This window comes from Macrobrachium rosenbergii, chromosome 48, assembly GCF_040412425.1.
Source record: "Macrobrachium rosenbergii isolate ZJJX-2024 chromosome 48, ASM4041242v1, whole genome shotgun sequence".
Classification (NCBI taxonomy): Eukaryota; Metazoa; Arthropoda; class Malacostraca; order Decapoda; family Palaemonidae; genus Macrobrachium; species Macrobrachium rosenbergii.
The window spans coordinates 27,580,101-27,602,826 of record NC_089788.1 but is presented as its reverse complement, the minus strand read 5'-3'; the positions used below and the strand labels follow the sequence as shown (position 1 = coordinate 27,602,826).

Genomic DNA, 22,726 nt, shown 5'->3' with positions numbered 1-22,726 from the left:
GCGATGATTTTGGTATATAACAGATTGTAAAACGATTAAAGCAACACAGAGAAAATATTATCACAAAATGATGCATGAATTAACGCTTGTGGATCGTAAAAAAGTTTTTTTCAAAAAATTCACCAAAAATCAAAATATTGTGCTAGAGACTTTCCAATTGTGCCAAAATGAAGGAAATTGATTGAATATTACTAGGCTGTGAGTTTTTTTAGCTTACAGTTGCATTTTTGAACCATTTCGATCGAGTTAAAGTTGACCTAAGGTTGATTTTTTTCTATTTATCGTTATTTCGTTGTAAATATAAAACAACTGTGAAGAGCTAAAGGAATGATATATTTTTTTTTTGTATTCTACATGAAATTGCGCACATTTTGATGTATAACACTTTATGTAACAAATAATATGAAATGGCGAAAAAAATAACGGCAAGCTGACGCAAGAAATGACAGGATTTTCAGCGGAAAACCGCGCGAGCTTTCAAGAATTTTTTTTTTTTTTTTTTTTTTTTTTTTCAAAAAGTTCACCAAAAATCTACATATTGTGCTAGAGACTTTCCGCTTGTTGCAAAATGAAGGTAAATGATTGATTATTACCAGATAATAATTATGGCAAGCTCACGTTTTTTTTTTTGATGATTGATTTTTTTTTTTTTTTTTTTAAAAAAACTCAAAAGTTTCTACCAAAATCTACATATTGTGCTAGAGAAATGACTTTTCCGTTTGTTGCAAAAAATGAAGGTAAAAATGATTGATTGATTGTTACAATGTAATAATTATGGCTTACGGATGCATTTTTATCATTTCAGTCGAATCAAAGTTGACCGAATGTTAAAATTTTGTCAGTTATCGTGATTTCGCGAAAATATTAAAAACTGTGAAGAGCTAAAGGAATGACATATTTTTTGTTGTATTCTACATGAAATTTTGCACATTTTGATGTATAACACTTTATGTAACGAATAATATGAAACGGCGAAAAAAATTACGTGCAAGCTGACGCAAGAAATGACAGGATTTTCAGCGGAGTACGCGATGCAGAGCGAAGGAAAATTTTTTTTTTTTTTCACCAAAAATCTAAATAATGTGCTAGAGACTTTCCGTTTGTTGTAAAATGAAGGTAAATGATTGATTGTTACTCGAATTTAATAATTATGGCTTACGGATGCGTTTTTATCATTTCAGTTGAATCAAAGTTGACCGAATGTTAACATTTTGTCAGTTATCGCGATTTCGATGTAAAAATATTAAAAACTGTGAAGAGCTAAATTTATGACATATTTTTTGTTGTATTCTACATGAAATTGCGCACATTTTGATTTGATGTATAACAAGAAATGACAGGATTTTCATGAACAAAAATAAATATGAAACTTTCCGTTTGTTGCAAAATGAAGGTAAATGATTGATTGTTACTCAAATGTAATAATTATAACTTACGGATCTGACAGCAAGAAATGACAGGATTTTCAAACACTGCGAAGAGCTAAAGTATATTTTTGCGTATTCGCAGAGCTTTGCAAGTTTTTTTTTTTTTTTTTTTTTTTTTTTTTTTTTCATCAAAAATCTAAATAATGTGCTAGAGACTTTCCGTTTGTTGCAAAATGAAGGTAAATGATTGATTGTTACTCGAATGTAATAATTATGGCTTACGGATGCGTTTTTCTATCATTTCGTTGAATCAAAGTTGACCGAATGTTAAAATTTTGTCAGTTATCGTGATTTCGATGTAAATATTAAAAACTGTGAAGAGCTGAATGATATATTTTTGCTGTATTCTACATGAAATTGCGAATGATATATTTTTGTAACGTAATATGAAATGAAATTGCGCACATTTTGATGTATAATGTGCTAGAGACTTTATGTTGCAAAATGAAGGTAAATGATTGATTGTTACTCAATGTAATAATTAAACGGATGCGTTTTCTAAAAATTGACGCAAAATTTTTTGTCAGTTATCGTGACGCAAGAAAAGGAATGATATATTTTTGTTGTATTCAGAAATTACATTTTTGATTTAACACTTTATGCAGCTGAGTTGAAAAATTCGCAAGCTGAGCAAGAAATGACAGGAGCGGAGGATTTTTTTTTTTTTTTCCACCAAAATTCTAAATATTGTGCTAGAGACTTTCCGTTTGTTGCAAAATGAAGGTAAATGATTGATTGTTACTCAATGTAATAATTATGGCTTACGGATGCGTTTTCTATCATTTCGTCGAGTCAAAGTTGACCGAATGTTAAAATTCACTTTGGTTGCTGGGTCCTTCTCAGCTTTCCAGTCTAAAAACTCGCCTCACACGCTCACTTCCGACAGGCAGTACAGTATGCGCTTTCACGGTCCTGACGCCTTTGTGACATATCTACAAACGCCCTGTTGCAGCACGAATATGCAAACACTCGCCAAAGTTCTGCAAAACACGCTCTGCGCCAAAAATATCGCTCCCGCAAGGTCCGACGCTGATGCTATCTGGCGTGAGTAGGAGGGAATTCGCGCATGCGGCGTCTGGGTGATGCTCAAAACAACACAACACCTGGATCCCTGAACTCCCAGCATCCGCCAAGGCGCGTGATTTGAAATCTTCCTCAAACTAGGCCTATAATTATTTTTCCGCGAATATTTAAAAAAAGCATTTCCAGTCGACGTTTGCAACGTCCACTCGGCATTCAACAGACAATTTTTGACGACGTTTAAAACGTCCAACAGGCGATTAAGGGTTAATAAACAGCTGTTTGCTGATGTTCTTTACCATAACTAACACATGTTTACGAAGAGTTGCTTTAAAGTTATCTTATTAAAAACTTGCTTCTTTTCAGTGTAATTCCATAAATAAAAATAAAAAAGATTTTTATTCATCCACCACGCAATGGAGAAGGTGTTAAGAAAGTATGCCGCTAACTTGAAGCAGCAGGTATTATAGCTGTGGCTAAAAAAACGAATAATGAGCAAACTCCAAAACGATTTGGAGGCAAAAGTAATGCCTGAAACTGACAAAATCACACATGTACTTCATTTAATTTACTATGTTTATAAATAAAGTAGATGAGTTTTTAAACCTAGATTTGATAATTTATGGAAGCTGATGATTTTAAGAATGTAAACAAAACCAGAATGCAAATGGCATATGATCACTCTGTTCATATTTTGTAATACGATAATATGAGAGTAATTCACGCAATATGATTAGATACAGTAAAAGAAGAGTTTTGTTAAAATTATCATTCTCAATACAACTATTATTTGACTTGCAAATCGATATATTGGTGTAACAACCTGGGCAGTGGTCTCTCTCTCTCTCTCTCTCTCTCTCTCTCTCTCTCTCTCTCTCTCTCTCTCTCTGCATTTCATCAACTGCTATACTTATGATGATGCTCCATCCTCCACTAAAAAAACTGGGGTGCTTTCAATGGATCCTTTTGGGGGATGTTTGTGTGTTTGTAGCCTGAAGTACAGTTTGCGAACCAGAACAATTTTTCGAACATCTGGTTTGTAACCCAATTTGTTAGTGAACAGGACTGTTTGTTAACCAAGGTACCACTGTATGTGTGTATATATATATGTATGTGTGTGTGTGCGCACATATATATCTCCAGTGTAGCACGAAGGAACATGTGCTTGAGAATATCACTAAATCCATGTCAGAAGGTGAGTGAAAACCAGGACTTTGAGGAATTACTTTCGTAGTTTATTCTACATTTTCAAGTGAACTTGAAAATGTAGAATAAACTACGAAAGTACTGTTCAAAGTCCTGGCTTTCATTCACCTTCCAACATGGATTTAGTGATATATATGTATATATATTATTAGCTTCTTACCTGGCCTAGTTACCAGATTCCTTGTTCATGGGTCCAATCTGGGGTCTAGCTGGTGAACTTGGACCTTACTAACACACCTTGAGATTCTGACTGCAGTTGCAAGGTCAGGTAGGAACTTAGATAGAAAAACAGTTGGGCTGAAGGCTGTACTTCAACAAGGAACTGTTAGATAAACACTTATGTTTACTTTAAATGAAATGTATTTACAATTAAGCACGTCAATCAAAAGACTGGGGAATGATAGGCAGGTACAACGGTCTGCCACATGGTTAGATATTACAGCACTTGTTTTGTTCAATTATTGAAGAGTCTATGAATAATCTTCTTAAAAGGGATACAGAAGAATTGATTGGGCCACGGCATGATGCACAAGACAAGCAGTTGCTTCCACAGCTAGGAATACAGTTTGCATTTAGATAATGTCAGCAGTAACACAAGGATAAATATAACGATTTTGGGCGAATTGAGGGTTGCACATATGGTGCCAAGATAACTCGATTCTGTTACGATATGCTTACGTTAAAATTCACACTGAGCTAAGTGAGTCAGGTCTTTGTGATAACTCATACTTCAGAAAAGAAAATGAAAGTGCAGTGAAAGATTAAAGATATGTGACTGAAAGAACCTCGAATCAGGACGTTACCGCATGACGTTGCGATGGAGAGCCTCGTCGAATTTTACCAGGGATGGAGGGATGAGTTTAATGGGAATGCACAGGTAATGTAACTGAGTGGTGGAAAGATGACCACGTGAGTGGTCAGCTCAATAAGGAGCACGCAGGGGATGTGTGTCGGTCTGCTAGCAGTAGGGTTCGGAGATCGAGGCCAGCTGTCTCTGGGCTTTATGACCTCAGGGGCTTAATATCTTGCTCTTTGCAGGTGGCACTGGGGTCACAAGATGGCGACTCAGTCATGTGTTACAATTCTCCATTTTCTATGTCAAGACCTTCCAAATTCTGGTGACTTTTGGCAACCCATGTTCGCTAGCTTTTATGGGGGACTCAACCTTTCTGGCGGATTTCGGCAGGCTTCCATCTCCATTCGCCCTTTATCTGAAAAGAGGTAATTCAAGCAGTCACCAGGTCTTAGGAAAGATAAACAGGTGCACCAAAAAGGGGAGCAAGGAGAGAAATTTACTTAGGGGCCGAGTTTCTCATGGCCTTCCTCAGTCAGTTATCAGTGTGAAAATACTTTGTTTAGTTTACAAATCAGTTGGGGTGTTGGGTTTGCTTATAAAGTGGTTACCCACATTAATAATATATATATATATATATATATATATATATATATATATATATATATATATATATATATATATATATATATATATATATGTTGTCGGACCCTGTTTCTTTCCTTCAAAGGGCCCAACACTAAGGTAACGCCCGTCCGCGTAGGGCGTGTGGTAATTATTGTAAGTAGGAACAAGTGGCTCTTTAAAACAGTTATTAAATTGTAAATTACCGAGGTTAAAGGGAAAATGATTAATTGTTCCCGTTTCTTCTTTATTTGTGATTTTTGTCTTACAGTTCCACCTATAGTTCTTAACTGTTTCTTAATGGTTCGAGACTTTAAGATAATGGTTTGAGACTTTGAAATAATGGTTTTAGAGACTTAACGAATTAGATTACGGGGACTATTGTTTGAGAGAGTCTTTCTTCACTAACACACTTCTTCTCTTTCTGTCTTTTCTGCTTCCCACACTTCGGAATAGTTCTCTCTCTCTATCTTCCCACTCTGCGGCTTTTCTCTGTGTCTCTCTCTTTTCTCTCCGCGACTTTTCTCTCCCACCTTTTTTCTGTCTCCTTTCCTGTATGCCTGTCCTTATATCTCCCATTTCCCCTTGTGTCAACCATGACGTCATATTCTGGGCAGGTACTGCTTTTCTCAGGCACCTCCTCCACTTGCTTCATTCCAACTTTTGGAGGTGTGTTTTAAGGAATTCCTGTTGATTATTGGGTATTTGCTCCTTGTAGGATGTCCCTAGGTCTCTGGCACTGATGGCATTTGATTGGCCAAAACATCTAGGCTTGACCTGTGGGTGTGGCTTATTTCCTTGAGCTATCGTTTGAAGTCAAGGGGGGTTGGGTGTATTTTCCCACACTCTTACTAACCATAAGGTTCCTTCGCAGGACCCTCGTGGATTTTCGGGCACGCCAGATGCAATTTCTCTTAGCGCCTCGTTAGTGCTGGTGTGTTCTTGAAGATATGGTTGGAGACTTGTTTTGACAGACTGGGAGATTTATTGCGTTATGGTCCTTCAGACTGACCCAAATGGAAATAGGATATTTCTACTTCAAAAAATACATTTTTCTCTATTCACTGATACATATATATATATATATATATATATATATATATATATATATATATATATATATATATACATACATACACATACAGTAGTGGGATTCAGCCGGTTCTTGCCAGTTCGCGTGAACTGTCTCATGGAGTTTTATGAGTTCAGTAAACCGGCTAAATTCAGCGACCAGTTGACCACCTGAATAGGCAGTTATAAGTAGAGTAGCATGTGCAACTTCCAACTCTTAACATAAATTTCATGAAGCATTATCAACAACACAGTTGTTAGCCTTCCTTGTCAAAAGCTACTTGAGGCAGTAATAGAAAATATGAAAAACAGGTTGATGAATTGTGATAGTTTAATATCAAAGAACAATGAACAAGATGACAAAATTCATGGGCTGATCGATTTGCTCAAACCCAATTCGTGGAATATTGAGGAAGTAGTTGTACCTTGGGGAGCCACTGAAGAAAAACTGAGGGAATTTAGTAAAGTTTTTCATCATAAAATCAATATCAATGATTTTCAGAACTACAGTATGTGAAAAATGTCCTACAAAATTCTAGCAGCCCTGCAAAGGCCAAGTTCCTCAAAGTATACAGAAAGCTAAAAATATTACTGCTATTGCTGTCAGTTCTGCTGAGGCAGAAAGAGGGTTTTCAAGAATGAATATCATATATTCAGATAAAAAGCATTGCCTTACAATTGGAAATGTAGCTAATCTTATGATAATGAATCTGATTGGCCTCCCATTTAGCTCGTGGAATGCCACTCCTTTGGTCAGGATGTGGCTTAGAAGAAACCACTCTGCTGATGACAACAAGATTCAAAAAAAAGAAAGACAAAGACATTGATGACAATCAAGTCGCTACAGGCAGTCCCCAGTTATTGGTGGGGTTCTTTTCCCAACAGCGTGACGATAACCGAAAATCGCCAGTAACCAAGAACTGGCGGTAACATTGCCGATCCCGGTTCTTGGCTCCGATAACCGGGGATCAGCGCTGCTGTTAAGTGGGGATTGGCCCTGAAAATCTAGTTAACGTCACTGCTAGACAAGCGCTGTTAAACCGGATCGCTGATAACCAGGGACTGCCTGTATTTAGAAATATTTAAAGTAAAATATTACAAAATTTATAAAAAAAAAAAAAATCCAGTAATGTTTCAGTTTATTCTACCCCACTGCGTTCCTGTTGTAAAGACATCATTGGCGTAGAATATTTCTCCTGTGTAGGGTTCATTCATTTAGCAGGCCCTTATTATTACCTGCCCAGTAATTCTTCATTCTTCTGATCTGTATTCATTATGTAAAAAAATATAATTAATTAAGAGAACCCTTGAGTTTTATGTAATCTTCCCTCACATGAAGGCCCTAAGTCACAGTATTTCACTTGATTTATTGGTCTACAGAGTTCTTAATTAGTCTATTTAGTCAGATTTCTTAATAAAATACAATAGATTTCTTGATAATGTAAAGAACTCCCTGTGTTCATCCGTTGTCCCCACAATCCAGTGAATATCAAAGGTAAATACATAGAATTATATATATATATATATATATATATATATATATATATATATATATATATATATATATATATATATATATATATATATATATATATATATATATATATATATATATATATATATATATATATATATATATACATACATACATACATACATACATACATACATACTGTATACATATACCTGTTAAATGGAAAAACAAATTGAGAACACTTACCTCTTTGAAGTGTTGGTAGCCGTGGGATTCCTCTCTCACTCTCTCTCTCTCTCTCAAATCCTGTATTTAATCTAGCGTGTGTGTAAATTAAACTGTGTTTAGAAAAGCAAAGTTTTTTCTACAAACTAACAACATGACAGGTTAAATGAGAGATATGATGATTGCAAATTACTGAACTATATTAATAAGTCATAAAATGATAATAATGATTAATTTCCAATCCCCACCCCAGCCACTGTGAGATTTCCCATTCTAACTTTTCATGTCTCTTTGTCACCAGTTCACGTAAGTGGGCCCGTTCAGGTGCCTGACTTAGCATGGCTACTTATGGCTGTCTATGAAACTTCTGTAGAGAGAGAAATAATCTCATTAATTTTAGAGTCAACTTAGCTAACGCTCATAACATTGCATCACGTAGAAATAAATGTTGAAAGAAATAATAAAATGATTGCCACTACAACATAAGTACTGTTTAAGCTTAACACTTGACATACATCAAGGGAATCTGATCCCAGAGCCCTTAGGAGTCCTTTTTCATCTGGCTTTTCAAAACCGTATGAATGGCTTATCATGAAAGCTTCCAACACTTAGCCTGTGAGCCATTGTACACAGCACACAAACACACGAATTTCTTCTCCCGATACACCCAGATTCTGATTATACCTGGGCAGAAGCTTCTAGAACTTTTGATACAGAACGCTGACGGCATATCCATTCCCAGGGCCGTATCCAAGGGACTTTTATCTGGGCACTTTGTGCTGAACTCTGCAGATCATCAGGCATTCACCTCTGCACTGGGATGTGCCCTGAATTCTGCAAAAACCTTACATTGTCTCATAGTGACACAAACAATAGAAACGGCTCGGCCACCACCTTGCGTTGACCTCGACACAACCCATACCCATTCAAGCCGCTTCATGATTCACTGTCATTTGCACACATGGAGATTGCTTCTCCGTAAAACAGCACATGTGCATGCACCTCAGAAAAATGGCAACAGCCACCATCATGACAATAGCAACGTAGCTAGAACACCTGGTAACACCAAGTTATGATGATGTAGCAGTTATATATAGTCAGTTTTTTTCTCTTCTTTTAATGCTGGCAACGTTGTAACCTCTGCTGAAGCCAGTAATCCCTCCACATCATGATGATGATGAGAATGTTGAAGAAAGATATTTTTGCCATTGAATTATAAATCCTCCTGCTGAGAACAATGAACTCTGTAGAGACTACCTTGAATCCACCATCAAACAACTGGGACCCCTTCAGAAGTAATGATGTAGACGAGTTCTTGCAGACCTTCATGATTCCGCAGTGCCTATGTCATGTATCAATTGAAACTCACGACCCCCTAAAGCTATATCTCTTAGTGTAAACCCCTTATTGTACCAATGTACATCTGTCCTTGTAATCTATAGCTGAAGGTTGAAACTTACCGCCCAGTGTGTACATAGTCTCTATCCCCTCTAACATCACCACTGTTATATGTACTAGGAAGAGGGCGTAATATATAACTACGAGACAGTTCTTTATTGCTTGTCGGAATCTCAACAATTAACCCTCTGTCTGACAAATATACCTTAATATCCCATAATATCTATATAAATCGCTACCTGTAAAAATTATTTGACCCCCACTCGTAAGCTGCTTTTATCAAAACTGATTCTAACACTCCTATAGGTAAAATATCTTCAGAAGTACTATATGCCCTTCTGATGCTGCTATTACCACTTTTACTTGAGATTTAATCTCATTGACAAAGGTTCAGTCTCTTTCTCAAAATTAAAAACCATGGTATGAAATGTAAAAAAAAACTATTGTCAAATCTAGGTCACCTCTAATCCCTTGAGCAGTGCATTGTAACACATACATATTTCTCAAATCTTCAAACCGCCCACATAACTCTGCATTACTATCACATAATTTTTCCAAAATTCTACCCTGTTTTGCTACCTCAACTTCCAGTGCCTCCACTCGCGTTAGGCTTGTAATTGCTGCTCCACCAACTGCTGCTATGACCATTGCTGTTGCTCCTATAGCTAAAGCGCCACCACTCTTTTACGCCTCCTATTTCTACCACACAAAATTATACAAATGATCCAAATGATACAAAACTTTGTATCCAGAACAAACATGTTAAAGGATCTGACAAGTGCTAAACCTCCGCATCTGAAAACAGAGGAAAGAGAAAAAAACAAATAATTGCTTAACCCCAATGAAGAGAATGAAAAAACAAAAACCAATAATAAACACCCCAAAAAAACAAACAAAACCCCCCCAAACATTAAGTTGTTCTTTTAATCTTAGGTGTGTGTGTGTTAATTTCATTGCTCCCGTTTCTTCATTTAAAATTATGAAACTATTTCCCCTTTCCTCTTCTGTTACACGAAACAGCCCTTCAAACTTAGAACCCAACTTGTAATTTAAGTCATTCCTGACATTGACCTTCAAAAACACTTTATCCCCAACCGCAACACTTGCGCCATCTGAGTTTGTATTACAGTACTTCTCACAACCATCTTGTGTCTTTGAATCAAGGTTACTTCTAAGATGTGCATGCCTCTCTTTAGCTGTAGCCACTAACGATTTAATCATGTCATCACAACGTGAAGGAATTGACAACAAATCAAATGCGCTCGTATGCTTTAACCGAATAATGCCTCCACAGGTGACATACCAATGGTGTCACTAACCATCGTATTTATGCTTTCTGTATCCCCATAACTTTTGCAAGACACTCTAATATTCTATTTACAAATTCTCTCCCATTATCCGTGATAAGTATCTCTGGTACTCCGTATCTACATATATACTTATTGAAAATGTAACCGAAACCTCTTCTGTCATCGTATTCCTTAACGGGAAAATCTCCACGAACATCATTAACTCATCTATAATAACCAACAAATGTTTATGATCAAACCCCGATTCATAAAAGTTCGTTAGCAGATCCATATGCACCCTCTGAAAAGGCCTACTTAGGATAGGAAAAGACCCCAATTTACACAGTTAAACCCTTGCCGGTTTACACGAATTACACACAGAACACTCACAAATTTCTCCACTGAAGAAAACATATTTTTCCAGAAAAATTGATTATGTACCTTCTGATATGTCTTCTCAATCCCCAAATGTGGACTACCAAATTACAATGAGTATTCTCCAAAACCACTGGAATCAACCCCTTTGGCACCACAATCTTATTTTCCTCACCAACAAATTACCCTCTTAATTCAAAACCTGAGTAAGGCAATCTATAACCCTTTCTCACTAATTCACCTCTAAGAAATCCCTTTGCTTCTGTGAAAATCTCACCTTCATCTTGTTTGTTCACCACCACATTGATATCCCAGTCCACATACTCGCCACTTGCACTGCACACGTTCATCCTCCATGTACAGCTCCTACTAAGAGGTCTGTCACCACGTTATGTTTATCCTCAGTGTACTTAAGCGTAGCATCAAAATCTCTAATTGTCAAAAGCCACCTACCCCTCTCAGGAGAAAGATCAGGCTTATTAAAAAGATCCAACAACGGAATGCACTGAATTCCGCAAAAACCTTACATTGTCTCATAGTGACATGAACAATAGAAACATATATACACTAGCAGGTGCTTGCTACATTTACTAGTTTCTTGTTAATAGTTCTAATGTGATTAACATTGAAGTTGCATAACAGGAGTAGGATTGACTGTCATCCTCATAATGCAGGTGGTTCATGGTTACCACATGAGGTTAATTAAACACGTCATAAATTCTATAGGTCAAGCAAGATATATTTTGATTTGAAAAGAATTTCTTACCTGTATATTACTTTTATAAAAAAAAATTTATGTCCTTATGAATCTATAAACTTTTTTTCAATAGTACTCAGTCTCACATTTTATTTCATCATAAAACATTACTGTTCATCAGTTTCTGTGGCCCACCTTTGTGCACCCCTTGCTGTGCCAGCAATTGTCACAGTAACTCCTATGGGAAACGCATAGGCAAAAAATGTCGGCTACTCATATAAAGGTATTGGCACGTGTATATGGGCACATTTTGTGGCAGGTTTTTTCTCAAATTTATTCAGCAGTCATATTTTGTCACAGTTGTGAAGATCTGTTAAACATAGTTGATGTCATTACAAACCTTTGTACAACAGGCTATGCAATGATGGCAAGACTATATGTATATGGAAGTAGGGAGACAGTTAGACTGTCACTTAGTCCTCAAGTACAGTCTGAAAATTAATAGAGAATCAAACAAGTGTAAGATAGGACTGTAATTAAGAAAATCAAATAATATTAAGTAAAGAAAAAGAACAGGAGGTAATTGTTTTAACATACAAAACATTGTTTTACACTAATAATTAAGAAAATCAAATAATATTAAGTAAAGAAAAAACAGTAGGTAATTGTATTAACATACAAAACATTGTTTTGTGCTAATAACAACCCCACATGCTTTTACCTTGGGCTTTACCTTGGTTTTGGCTTAAGCCTACTTGCAGGGTATATGCTTTCTGTGTTATCTAGGTACTTTGTTTGCTGCTTGGGACTGAGAACCAACTTTTTTCAGTTTGCCACAATCCCCAACTCTTGGCAAAATGAGAGGGGTGGGATGTGACTCTTCTGTGTGTAGCCTTCCTCAGGCACCATACAGGCCCTTGGGGGAGGCCTCAGACCGAGATCTCGCTCTCAAGACCATCTTACTGCTAGCCTTAGTCTTTATGAAGCCTATTGGCGAGTGACATTGCTTTTGTTATCTTGTCTGGCACTTGGAGTCCCTCTCGTTTTCGTTCTTTTATGAGTTTGTGATGAAAACTCAAAACCTGTCAGCTGTGGATGAGATATACAAGAGCTTTTCAGTTTATTCTCTGTGGGACCTTGTTGGCTATATCTGGATGAGGTACGTCTGTGACCAGTGCAAATCGTAAGGTGCTGCCAAAGAATGACCTGACCTCTTTCTTAATGCTGGCAAGCACAAGAAGGCGTCCAGGAATAATCTTCCAAGCTTCATACTGTAATCAAACAAGCTTACAACTTCCAGGAAAGTAGACAGTCATACAGATTGGGCAAGATCTCCTGAAGTCAGAATCATGCAACTGTCTTTTACATTTCTGAGCAACTTCTAGGTAGCAGTGTATTGACATCAGGTCTGAGGATATCAGATTGCCTTTACTTCATTGTGCATAGATGTGGTCCTGCAAGTCTGGATACCATTTCCTTAGTACCTGTGATGGGTGCTCAGCATGTTGTAGTCACCCAAGCTCCTTTCAGACAGAAAAGAATCTTACCTAAGACTGTGGGTGGATAAGTAAATGACTGGCTCCCCTTCCTTCTTTCCTCCCTCTGCGAAGCAGATCGGACTGAGTGTGTGCTGGATCGCCCATATATACAGGTAGGGCGTACAGTCAGTCATTCACCCGATCATAGAGCTTCAACTTCCAATTTTAACCAAGAGTTAGTGGGGGAGAGGGCTTAGAGCTGTAATCTGACCCCTTCATTTTTCTCGACCAGATTTTAGCTGTCATACAATATGAGTCACCCCTCATAGGGGTCATGTATGGTTTTCAAGGTTTTCTTATATGAGCAAGATTGCAGACACTCCTCACTTGGGCTAAGAGAGATTCAACTTGCCAGTCAGTTGAGAGTTGACCTAAGGAGTAGTTGCTAGAATTAATTCTTTGAATTGTTGGTCCAGAAAATTTTAGGTAAAGACTTGAGCTTTCATTGGATTTCTGCCTTATAGTTATTTGGCATATTAAGAGAGATGGTCTGTACTTTATATGTACAATAAAGAAATTGTAAGACATTTATGCTTTAGGTATAAACCATAACATTACAGTAAGTAAATGCTTTACTGTTCTGATTAGCCTGCTAGACAGAGCCCAATTCAGTGGTTGTGAGCATTGAATGATCCACGCCCAGATAGACGGTGACGAGACATTTCTTAGCTGCTTTGGTTGAAGTAGCTGGCTTTTGACCAAAACTTGTCATTTCATATTCATGTAGTTTTAATTTTAATTTGGGATTTCAATTTATTGATTTGCCTGTGATATGCAATTGCCAAAAGTGGGTTTTGTGTCTGTTAGACGTAAGAATTATTTTTAAAAAATTATATTTCATACTTTCTGAATAGAAACGTATTGATATGTGGGCTATGATAAGAACTTATGCACTGAAGGTTCTCCATCATACTCCGATTTTCATTCATTTCAGACGGCTGTGCTTATGTTTGACCTGGCATGGAAACTCTCAAAAGACTCAAATGAACTTTTGTGGTAAGTTTAATGGCACTCTCACGCTTTCTATCTCTCTTTTTTAGGTTATATATGTTGCAGTAGATCATTTGAAGTAAAAAGGTATACTTTAGTTCGAGTTACCTTACAGAGCTTCACATTCTCTGTGAAGACTCTTGATTGAAATAACTATTTGTTAATTTTAAATCAAATTTTATATTTTAATCTTCATAATCCAGGAATATATTTAAAAAGATGTAAAAGAGTGGTGGGAAATTTAACAGGAAATATTCTGCGGTGCTCATATTACATTTGAAGTACCTGCAATATTGAAAATTGATGTAATCCCTTGTTATTTTACAGCCTTTACTTTGTTCTTTTCTTATTTAGTTATTTAATTTCCTTAACTTGATCTTGCTCCAATTTTGGTTTTCACTCAGAAGCAAATAATCTTTGTTAGCCCCTCTGCACATAACAGTGTGATTGGCTCATTTGGCAGTTTTGATTAACTACCTGTATTTTATAATAATAACTATAATGGATTTAGCATTCTGAAAATAGAGCAGAATAACTTTGATAAGTACAGTAATTTTATGATTACAGTGGTTACATTTAAAATTTTTCTTCTTCATTATAGGTGGGCAATCACGGGAGCTACAGATATGCTGATGTGTGAGAAAACTGAGCAAGATAAATATTTACTAATGACTGCCAGTCTACAAAATCATGTTTCCCGTTTAAATCATAAGACCCAGGATGATCAGCCCCTTGACTGCCTAAGAATAACCTTTGAGAAAGAGTATCCTTTTTAGTAGTAGACCCTCCGTATTCGCGTGGTTAGGTACCACAACCCCCCGCCAATACCGAAAATCCGCGATATACTGGAACCCCTCTAAAAATGCTTATAACTGTGTATTTCAATAACTGAAACACCAAATACCCTTCAAAAAATGCATATAACTGCCTATTTTTTGCTATTTTTGTGACTAAAAACATTTTTTATTATAAAAAATTTATTTATTCACAAAAATAACATGAAAATACAGTAATCAGTGAATATGTGTTGATGCATCACAGAAAAATCTTCTAATAGCTGAACCGCAAATAAGCAGGGGTCCACTGTATATCAAAGCAGTTCTCATCTTCAGCATTCTGCCTGTAAGCAGGATTTTTTAATATTTAACTGTAATCTTACCTGCTCTAATATTTTCTCTTCAATTTTGCATTTTCTCTTCAATTTTGCATTCTTTCCTTGCTGCATCAAGTATTCTGATCCTCCCTTCTTGGTAAATTGACCTCTGTTCTAGGTGCTTGTTTATTACCCATAAATTTGATGCTCACTGACTAACCCAGTTCCTCTTCTTATCTATATCTGATGCCTGGAGAAGCAAAAGTGCCATTTTTAAAAGGAGAAAGTTGCATTCGGCGTTTTGCAACTTTTAACAGATTTTTTTGTTAGAAAGCCACTTTATTTTTTCAATAAACGTTCTTCTAAAACTCGAGTATGTTAGTTAGTCAATCAAAAACACTTTTGCCCTTGCATCCTGATATATATATTTAAAGGGTACGGTTTTAAATGTCAGTGACTTAAATCTTGAGTGTAAATTTTGATTAGAAATTGATTTTTGAGAAGCATATCCTGTACATAATATTGCTACCTCTGTTTCTCAAAAAGTTGATATACTGCAAAAATGTTTTCAAAAATTTTGTAATGATGCTATTATATCTAAGTATTTTAACTCCTTTCTTCCTTGTTTGGAGTACTGTTCAGTGGTGTGGTCTTGTGGGTGCTGACACTTATCTCAAACTCTCAGATATACAGTAAATCCCCAGTATTTGGTGGGGATGTGTACCACACACACACACACACACACACACCCCGAATAGCAGAAATCCGCAAATACTTAAAACCCTTCTAAAAACACTTAGAACTGCCTATTTTGATAGTTCAAACACTAAAAAACTCTAAAAATGCTTATACAGGTATTATCGTACTTATGATGGGGTTAGGTTCCAAAAAAACCCATCGTTTGTTGGAAAAAACATATCTCGAATATAGCCTAGCCTACATTATACTATTTCTATATTTACATGTTAATATCTTATTATACAAACATCAACATAACAAATATGCATCTTTTCCATGAATCTTTTTAAATATGCTTTACTGCACTGTATCCAATAATACTGTGCAGGCAGTCTCCGGGTTACGACGGGGTTTTCATTCTCACGCCGCGTTGTAAGCCGAAAATCGTCGTAAACCTAAAAAATCATCGAAAATCGTAAGAAAACCTTACTTTTAATCCTTTGAGTATCCTTTGGGTATCTTGAAAATTATGTAACCTGCATTTTTGTTGAGTCTTTCTTAAAAAACCCTCCAAAATTTTACCATTCTACTGTTTTGAAGTCAGAGAGAGAGAGAGAGAGACTGCCTCACCTTATCTACCAGAAAAAGACTTGGAATTTCACAGAACTACAGTGCTCTCCCATTTTTACTTCAAGTATCATCCTACATCAAAAATAGCTTAAATTATTATCCTATTACTACTGTATTAATCTTTGAAATTACATTATTAATATCATTTCAAAGTCATCTTAAATATTCCTTTGAAGGATATATGCAGTACAGAGGGAGAGAGAGAGAGATATGGGCGGTTGGGCTTACTTAAATCTCAAAAGTGAAATTATTCGTGAATTATTTTAGGAGAGAGAGAGAGGGTTGAATGAAGTGATTACATCGGTAAGCAGTTTTATTATTTCACGGGATTTTAATTTAACTTTGCTGTGGATACCTTAATATTAATATTTTAAAATTAGTAAATAATTTTTTCATCATAAAAAATATATTTAGTCATGAAAATAAAATGTAATTAGTGAATATTGCTGTATGAAAAAATCTGCGAATGTGAATTTTCTCCCGTCGTATGTGTTGGACACCGAGTCATCCCAAATATTACCGTCGAGAATCATAAGAAAACTTTACATTTAATCCTTTGGATGTCTTGAAAACAATGAATCCTGCATTTTTATTATTGAGCTTTTCATAATAAAAAAACCCTCCAAATATTGACCATTCTGCTGTTTTGGATGCATATTTCTTCCGATCGTCGTCGGATTGGCGTCATCCGAAATACCGTCGAAAATCATGAGAAAACCTTACTTTTAATCCTTTGGGTGCCTTGAAAACAATTTATCCTGCATTAACATTTTTTTCAGCAGAAAAAAATCCAAAATTGACCATTCTGCCATTCTGGAGCCATATTTCTTCCGCTGGACTGGCATTGTCAGCGTTGTAAACCTGGAACATCCGTTGTAACCCAGGAAATAATTTTTTTATGAATATATTTGAAAAGCGTTGTAAACTCGGAACGTCGTAAGCTGAGCCCGTTGCAAACCGGAGACTGTCTGTATATGTTCTTGTATTGCTTTTGTATTATGAATTGCGATCAATGTTTTGGTTTGGAAATTGATTGTGCAGTAAATTTATTTTGCCGTGTTTAACCCAGTTCAGTTCAGAGCGCTTTTCTTACTTCTAGTTAGCGTCAGTGAATCTCTAGATACTTTATTTATATGGAGCAAGGTTATTTTTTGTTATACAAAGTGTTTTTGAGTCAAAATATTACTTAAATACAGGTATTCCCGTACTTACGATGGGGTTAGGTTCCAAAAAACCGATCGTTTGTTGAAAAAATCGTAACTCGAATATGGCCTAGCCTACACTAGGGTAATCAGTACCATCTATACATATATGGTAGCATAGCCTACACTACACAGTATACTTTATACATATATGGTATAGTAATTATTAGTGTTAGCTAATTCTGCAGGTTCAATGCAGACTGACATGATAAGTCAGTATAAAGAGAAATTGAATAACAAACAAGGCCTGGCCTGCACTTTCGTATATCATATACGGTAGCCTAGCCTACATTATACTGTATTCCATTTTCACATAACACCGCCAGATTATACAAACATCAAAATAACGAATGTGCATCTTTTCCATGGATCTTTTAAAAGTTATGCTTTACTACACTGTATCCAATCGTAAATATTCTTATACTGCTTTTGCATTATAAATTCCGATCATAGCGATCAAATGTTTTGGTTTCGGAATTGATCATGCGGTCTTTATTTCGATGCATTTAACTCGGTTCAGAGGGCATTTCTTGCTTCTAGTTAGCGTAAATGAATCTCTAGATACTTTATTTATAAGGGACATATGTATTTTTCGTTATACGAAGTGTTTTTATGTCGAAATATAACTTAAATATGTCTCGGTGTGAAATTATTTTAGCCATTTTTTTCGTTAGTAGATGACGTTGGCGGCTGGCCGTTTGTTTTGTGTAAACAAAAAAAATCAAGATTCCGTTCGCTATTTTCTCTTGATTTCATCATCATACCACGAGCTTTTCGTATGTATCTTTTATCGGCGTGAAAACAGCAGTAATATGTGTTCTTTCATGTCCAGTAGTTTTTATTAAAATACTTTCCAATTTTATTTGCGGTCGAGTTTCATCCATGTTGCAAATGTACGATAATTTATAGTCATAGCAGCTTGAACATTCTTTTCTCAGCATCAGCTACAACTTGCAGCTTAATTTTACTGCAGCAGTATATTTCCTTGCCAATCTTTTCTCCAAAGCGGATAAGGGTAGTGTAAAAACATATCAGTACTTAACGTCATTTTTAACATAACTACGATAATCGTTTAACCGCACGATGGTTGAAATACAGGCAAAACAGTTGTTTTCCGATTCGGTTATTAGCAAAACAACAGAGTCTCGTTCGGTTGTTTATGGCTGTACGCATCTTCGCAAGAGTATAAGGTTACTAACAATGCTTTTATTATTCTCTTACTATTTTAACTAGAAGATGGAATAAAGAGATGGAGAAAAAGAAGTTGGTCTATTGTAAGTTGGTCTTTCTTGCTGCCTGATTCTACGGCAATTGTAGTGCACGCTGTTGCTTGTCCCGCTCGAAATTTAAAAATATTTTCTAAATATTGTCGCATCGGTATTAATTGCTAACTCCATCGTAAACTCGAATTATCGTAAGACGAATTATCGTCACACGCACTACCTGTATTTACAAACGCACAAAAATTGCAAACGAACACTGACCTATTTTAACTTCCGACACAACGAGGGCAAGTGAGGTCAGCTCATTGAATTAATGTACCAATTCCAGCCTCTTGGGCCAACGTATCGCATAATCGTGACGCTGCCTGATTGTACGTTGTTGCCTGCGCCAGTCGCCCGCGAAATTTAAAAATACGAATTTTCAAAATATTGTCGTATCGATATTAATTGCTAATCCCATCGTAAAAGCGAATTATCATAAGTCGAATTATCGTAACTCGAGCACTACCTGTACATCTTGTAAAATTAATTTAGCTATTTTTTTTTCGTTAATAGATGACTTTGGCCATTTGGGGGCATGTTTGTTTTGTGTAAAAAAAAAAAAAAAAGATTCCGTTCATTATTTTCACTTGATTTTGTCACAGTACGAGCTTTACATATTTATTTTTTATCGGCGTGAAAACAGCAGTAATATGTGTTCTTTCATGCCCAGTAGTTTTGATTAAAATACTTTCCAATTTTATTTACGGTCGAGTTTCATCCATGTTGCCTATGCACGATAATTTATAGTCATTAGCAGCTTGAACATTGTTTTCTCAGCTTCAGCTACAACTTGAAGCTTAAATTTAGCATTATATTTCCTTGCCGATCTTTTATCCATAGCGAATAAGGGTATAATGTAAAAATATATCAGTCCTATGGTATTTAACGTCATTTATAACATAACTACGGTAATTTACTACCGTATGAAGGTTGAAATATAAGCAAAACAGCTGTTGTTATCTGATTCGGTTATAAACAAGACAACAATTTCTCATTCAGTTGTTTATGGCTGTACGCATTTATGCAAGAGTATAATGTTAACTAACAGTGCTCATATTCTCTTTTACTTTTTTAACTAGAAGATGGGATAAAGAGATGGAGGAAAGAAGTTAGTCTATTGTAATTTGGTCTCTCTCGCTGCCTGATTGTACGCTGCTGCCTGTGCCCGCGTGAAATTTAAAAATATTCCATAAATATTGTTGTATCGGTATTAATTGCTTACCCCATCGCAAAATTTAATTTCTGGGATCGACCTGTGTCGCCGAGTGAAATGTCCCATATAGCACACATTTCTAGGTATAAATATTTGCTAGATATACCAGAGAAAAAAGCTATACAGCTAATAGGATGCCAGAGTTACTACCTCTGGAGCAATCATCCTTATAGGATGTCGGTATGTCATCTAGGAGCGAGTGGAAGCCACTACCACAGATGCTTAATCCAAATAGATCTCTCCTCTCCCAAAACCCCTCTACCTAAGGGGTGCCGATACAGCGGTCCTTCTCCGCTCGCTACTACTACTTCTACCCAGAACCTCCATCCCTTCATAGCACGCTTCCACGTTCACACACGCGTCGTTTTTGCTCGTGTTATTTTTGCTTCCTTTTGCCTTATTTTGGCTTTCTGGTTTTTCGCTATGACTTCGATGGATCAGGACGCATCTTCATGTAAGTTGAGTATTCAAATTTGTTGTTTTGGGACTCGGTTGGACTAATTATGTCCCGTTTATTTACTTACGCCTGGTCGGCTCGGCGCCGCCATTTTCGTGTTCGTTCGTGGCTCCAGTCCCCAGCCTCATCATGCTCTCATATCTTCTGTCGTCTTGGACGTTTGAAGATTACTTATTTATGCTCCTATTTTATAATGATAGTTTCAATTTTAGCTCGTTCTGACGCGCTCGACTGTTATTATATTTTAGAATAGTGGAAAGTGAGGCCTAGCCTAGCCTTTCCTTCATGTTCTGTGTAGGTGCATTTTTAAAAATATTTTGTTATTATATCATTTCAATGTGATTATGTATCAATATCCTTTCGTCTGATTTTGGGTAGTGTTTTATGTTAGCCTACCTGACCAGTTTGGCTCTGTCGAATCTCGGAAGGTAGGCTAAGTTGGCCCCAGTTTTTCTCCCTACCCTGGCTTGTAGGCCTAGGTAAGGTAGGTTTTCTTGGGTGGCCTTCGTTTGAGTTTTGGGTGCATGCCCGTCCTCCCTGACCAGTTTGATTCATCAAATCTCAGAAGGTGTGGTTTGGTGCTAGCGCCCCTTTCTCGTTCGTCTCTCTGGCGTGTCCTAGCCTCCATGACCAGGTGTTTACTTCGGAAGGTTAGGCTAGGCCATAGATATTATTATTATCTATTTCGCCTTCCTGTGTTTTTCTCACTCCCATTTTATCAGACGTGGTCTACCTGGCTCTCCCTTTGGGGCATTTTAGAGCAACGCTCATTTGCCCCCTTCGGTTGAGATGACGCAAGTGGAAGGTGCTTAGGCACCTGACGTGTTGCAGTCGCCATGTTTTCTCTGCCCCTGCTTCTCCGCCGTTCTGCCATCCGGATCCGTTCCGGCGGCTATCGTTAGCTCGCTGTTTAGTTCCTAGGGAACAATAGCTTGAGCGTCGTTGCCTTCTGTTTACGGCGGAATTGTAGAGATGCCCGGCTGAATGCTATTTTCAGTGTTAATTATTATGTAGTTTCCGTGAGCGGTGTTCTGGGAAATCAGTCCTGGAACATTCACTCCGGCGACTACCCCTCCCCGGTTGTTGATTTCTGTGTGGTTATTTTACGAGATGCTCCGGCGTCATCGGAATTGCTTTCCGGTGTGATCGCTTCAGGTTTGGCCTACCTGTTCAGATTGTATTGGAACGTTCCGCGTAACCCCCAGTTCTCAACTCCGGCGTGGAGGGGAATATTATAACTTTAAGTTTTATTAGTTTAGTTTTTTACCACAGCCGTGAAGCTGTTCTGGCGCTATTTCCTTGATACTCATGTATCAATTCCTCTTACAGGTGGTTCATTGTCAGGAGCCAGGCTGTAATGCCTGTCTTCAGCAACCCTGTGGCCACGTAGCATGCAGGTCGCATGCCGGCTGCGCTGTCGAGGTGGACGATCATCTCGTCTCGCATCCAGATGGCTGCGATGTGAGCTACGCCCTTTACCTAGATGTGATTGATGATTCGGTACGTTAACCTTTTTACATACACGCATGAATATTTCAAGCAGCTTCGAAGTATACCTGATTTAACGAAAGAATCTATTCGTCAATTCTTTATATTGACATTATATCTGGTTGCAGGTCCCTCGGTCCCGTCAAGCCTCATCTCTGGCTACCTTGAAGATCTGGGTCGGCGGCTTCGGTCGCAACGTTGGTCAGGGACGCCCCTATGTTCTGGCAGAGGACATTTGCAACATCCTCTACCCTATGGCCAGGTCCTCTGCAGCAGTAGCCCCCGAAGTGGCGGAGCCCCTGATCAACAGGATTAGGCTCGAGGCCCAGGTCCCGCCGGAAGAACATCAAGAACTGTGCGGGAAAGTGGCCGAGGAAGTGGCCAACATCAATCTCAACATCGAACCGATGGCCATCGACCCGGAGGAGGAAGGTAGGGATGTAAGTGAGGCAGGTAAATTTAAAAATTCAATGTCTCTTAGTTCTCCTACGTCTTCGTCTTCATCCTTCCAGGGTTTCTCTAAGGGCTCCACCCTGGGGGCCCGTTCAGGGTCGGTGATCCCCAAGGTGAAGT

General features: G+C 37.3%; 1 protein-coding gene across 2 annotated transcripts in view; it reads left to right on the top strand.

Annotated features, from left to right (window-relative positions):
- Cdc45 (cell division cycle protein 45) overlaps positions 1–22,726 on the top strand; it is a 118,698-nt gene that overhangs the window by 36,753 nt on the left and 59,219 nt on the right. For both annotated transcript variants that reach the window (XM_067091552.1, XM_067091554.1), the window contains 2 exons: positions 14,072–14,133; positions 14,729–14,890. In XM_067091552.1, coding sequence (XP_066947653.1) covers positions 14,072–14,133; positions 14,729–14,890 — 224 coding nt within the window. The remainder of the gene's footprint in view (positions 1–14,071; positions 14,134–14,728; positions 14,891–22,726) is intronic.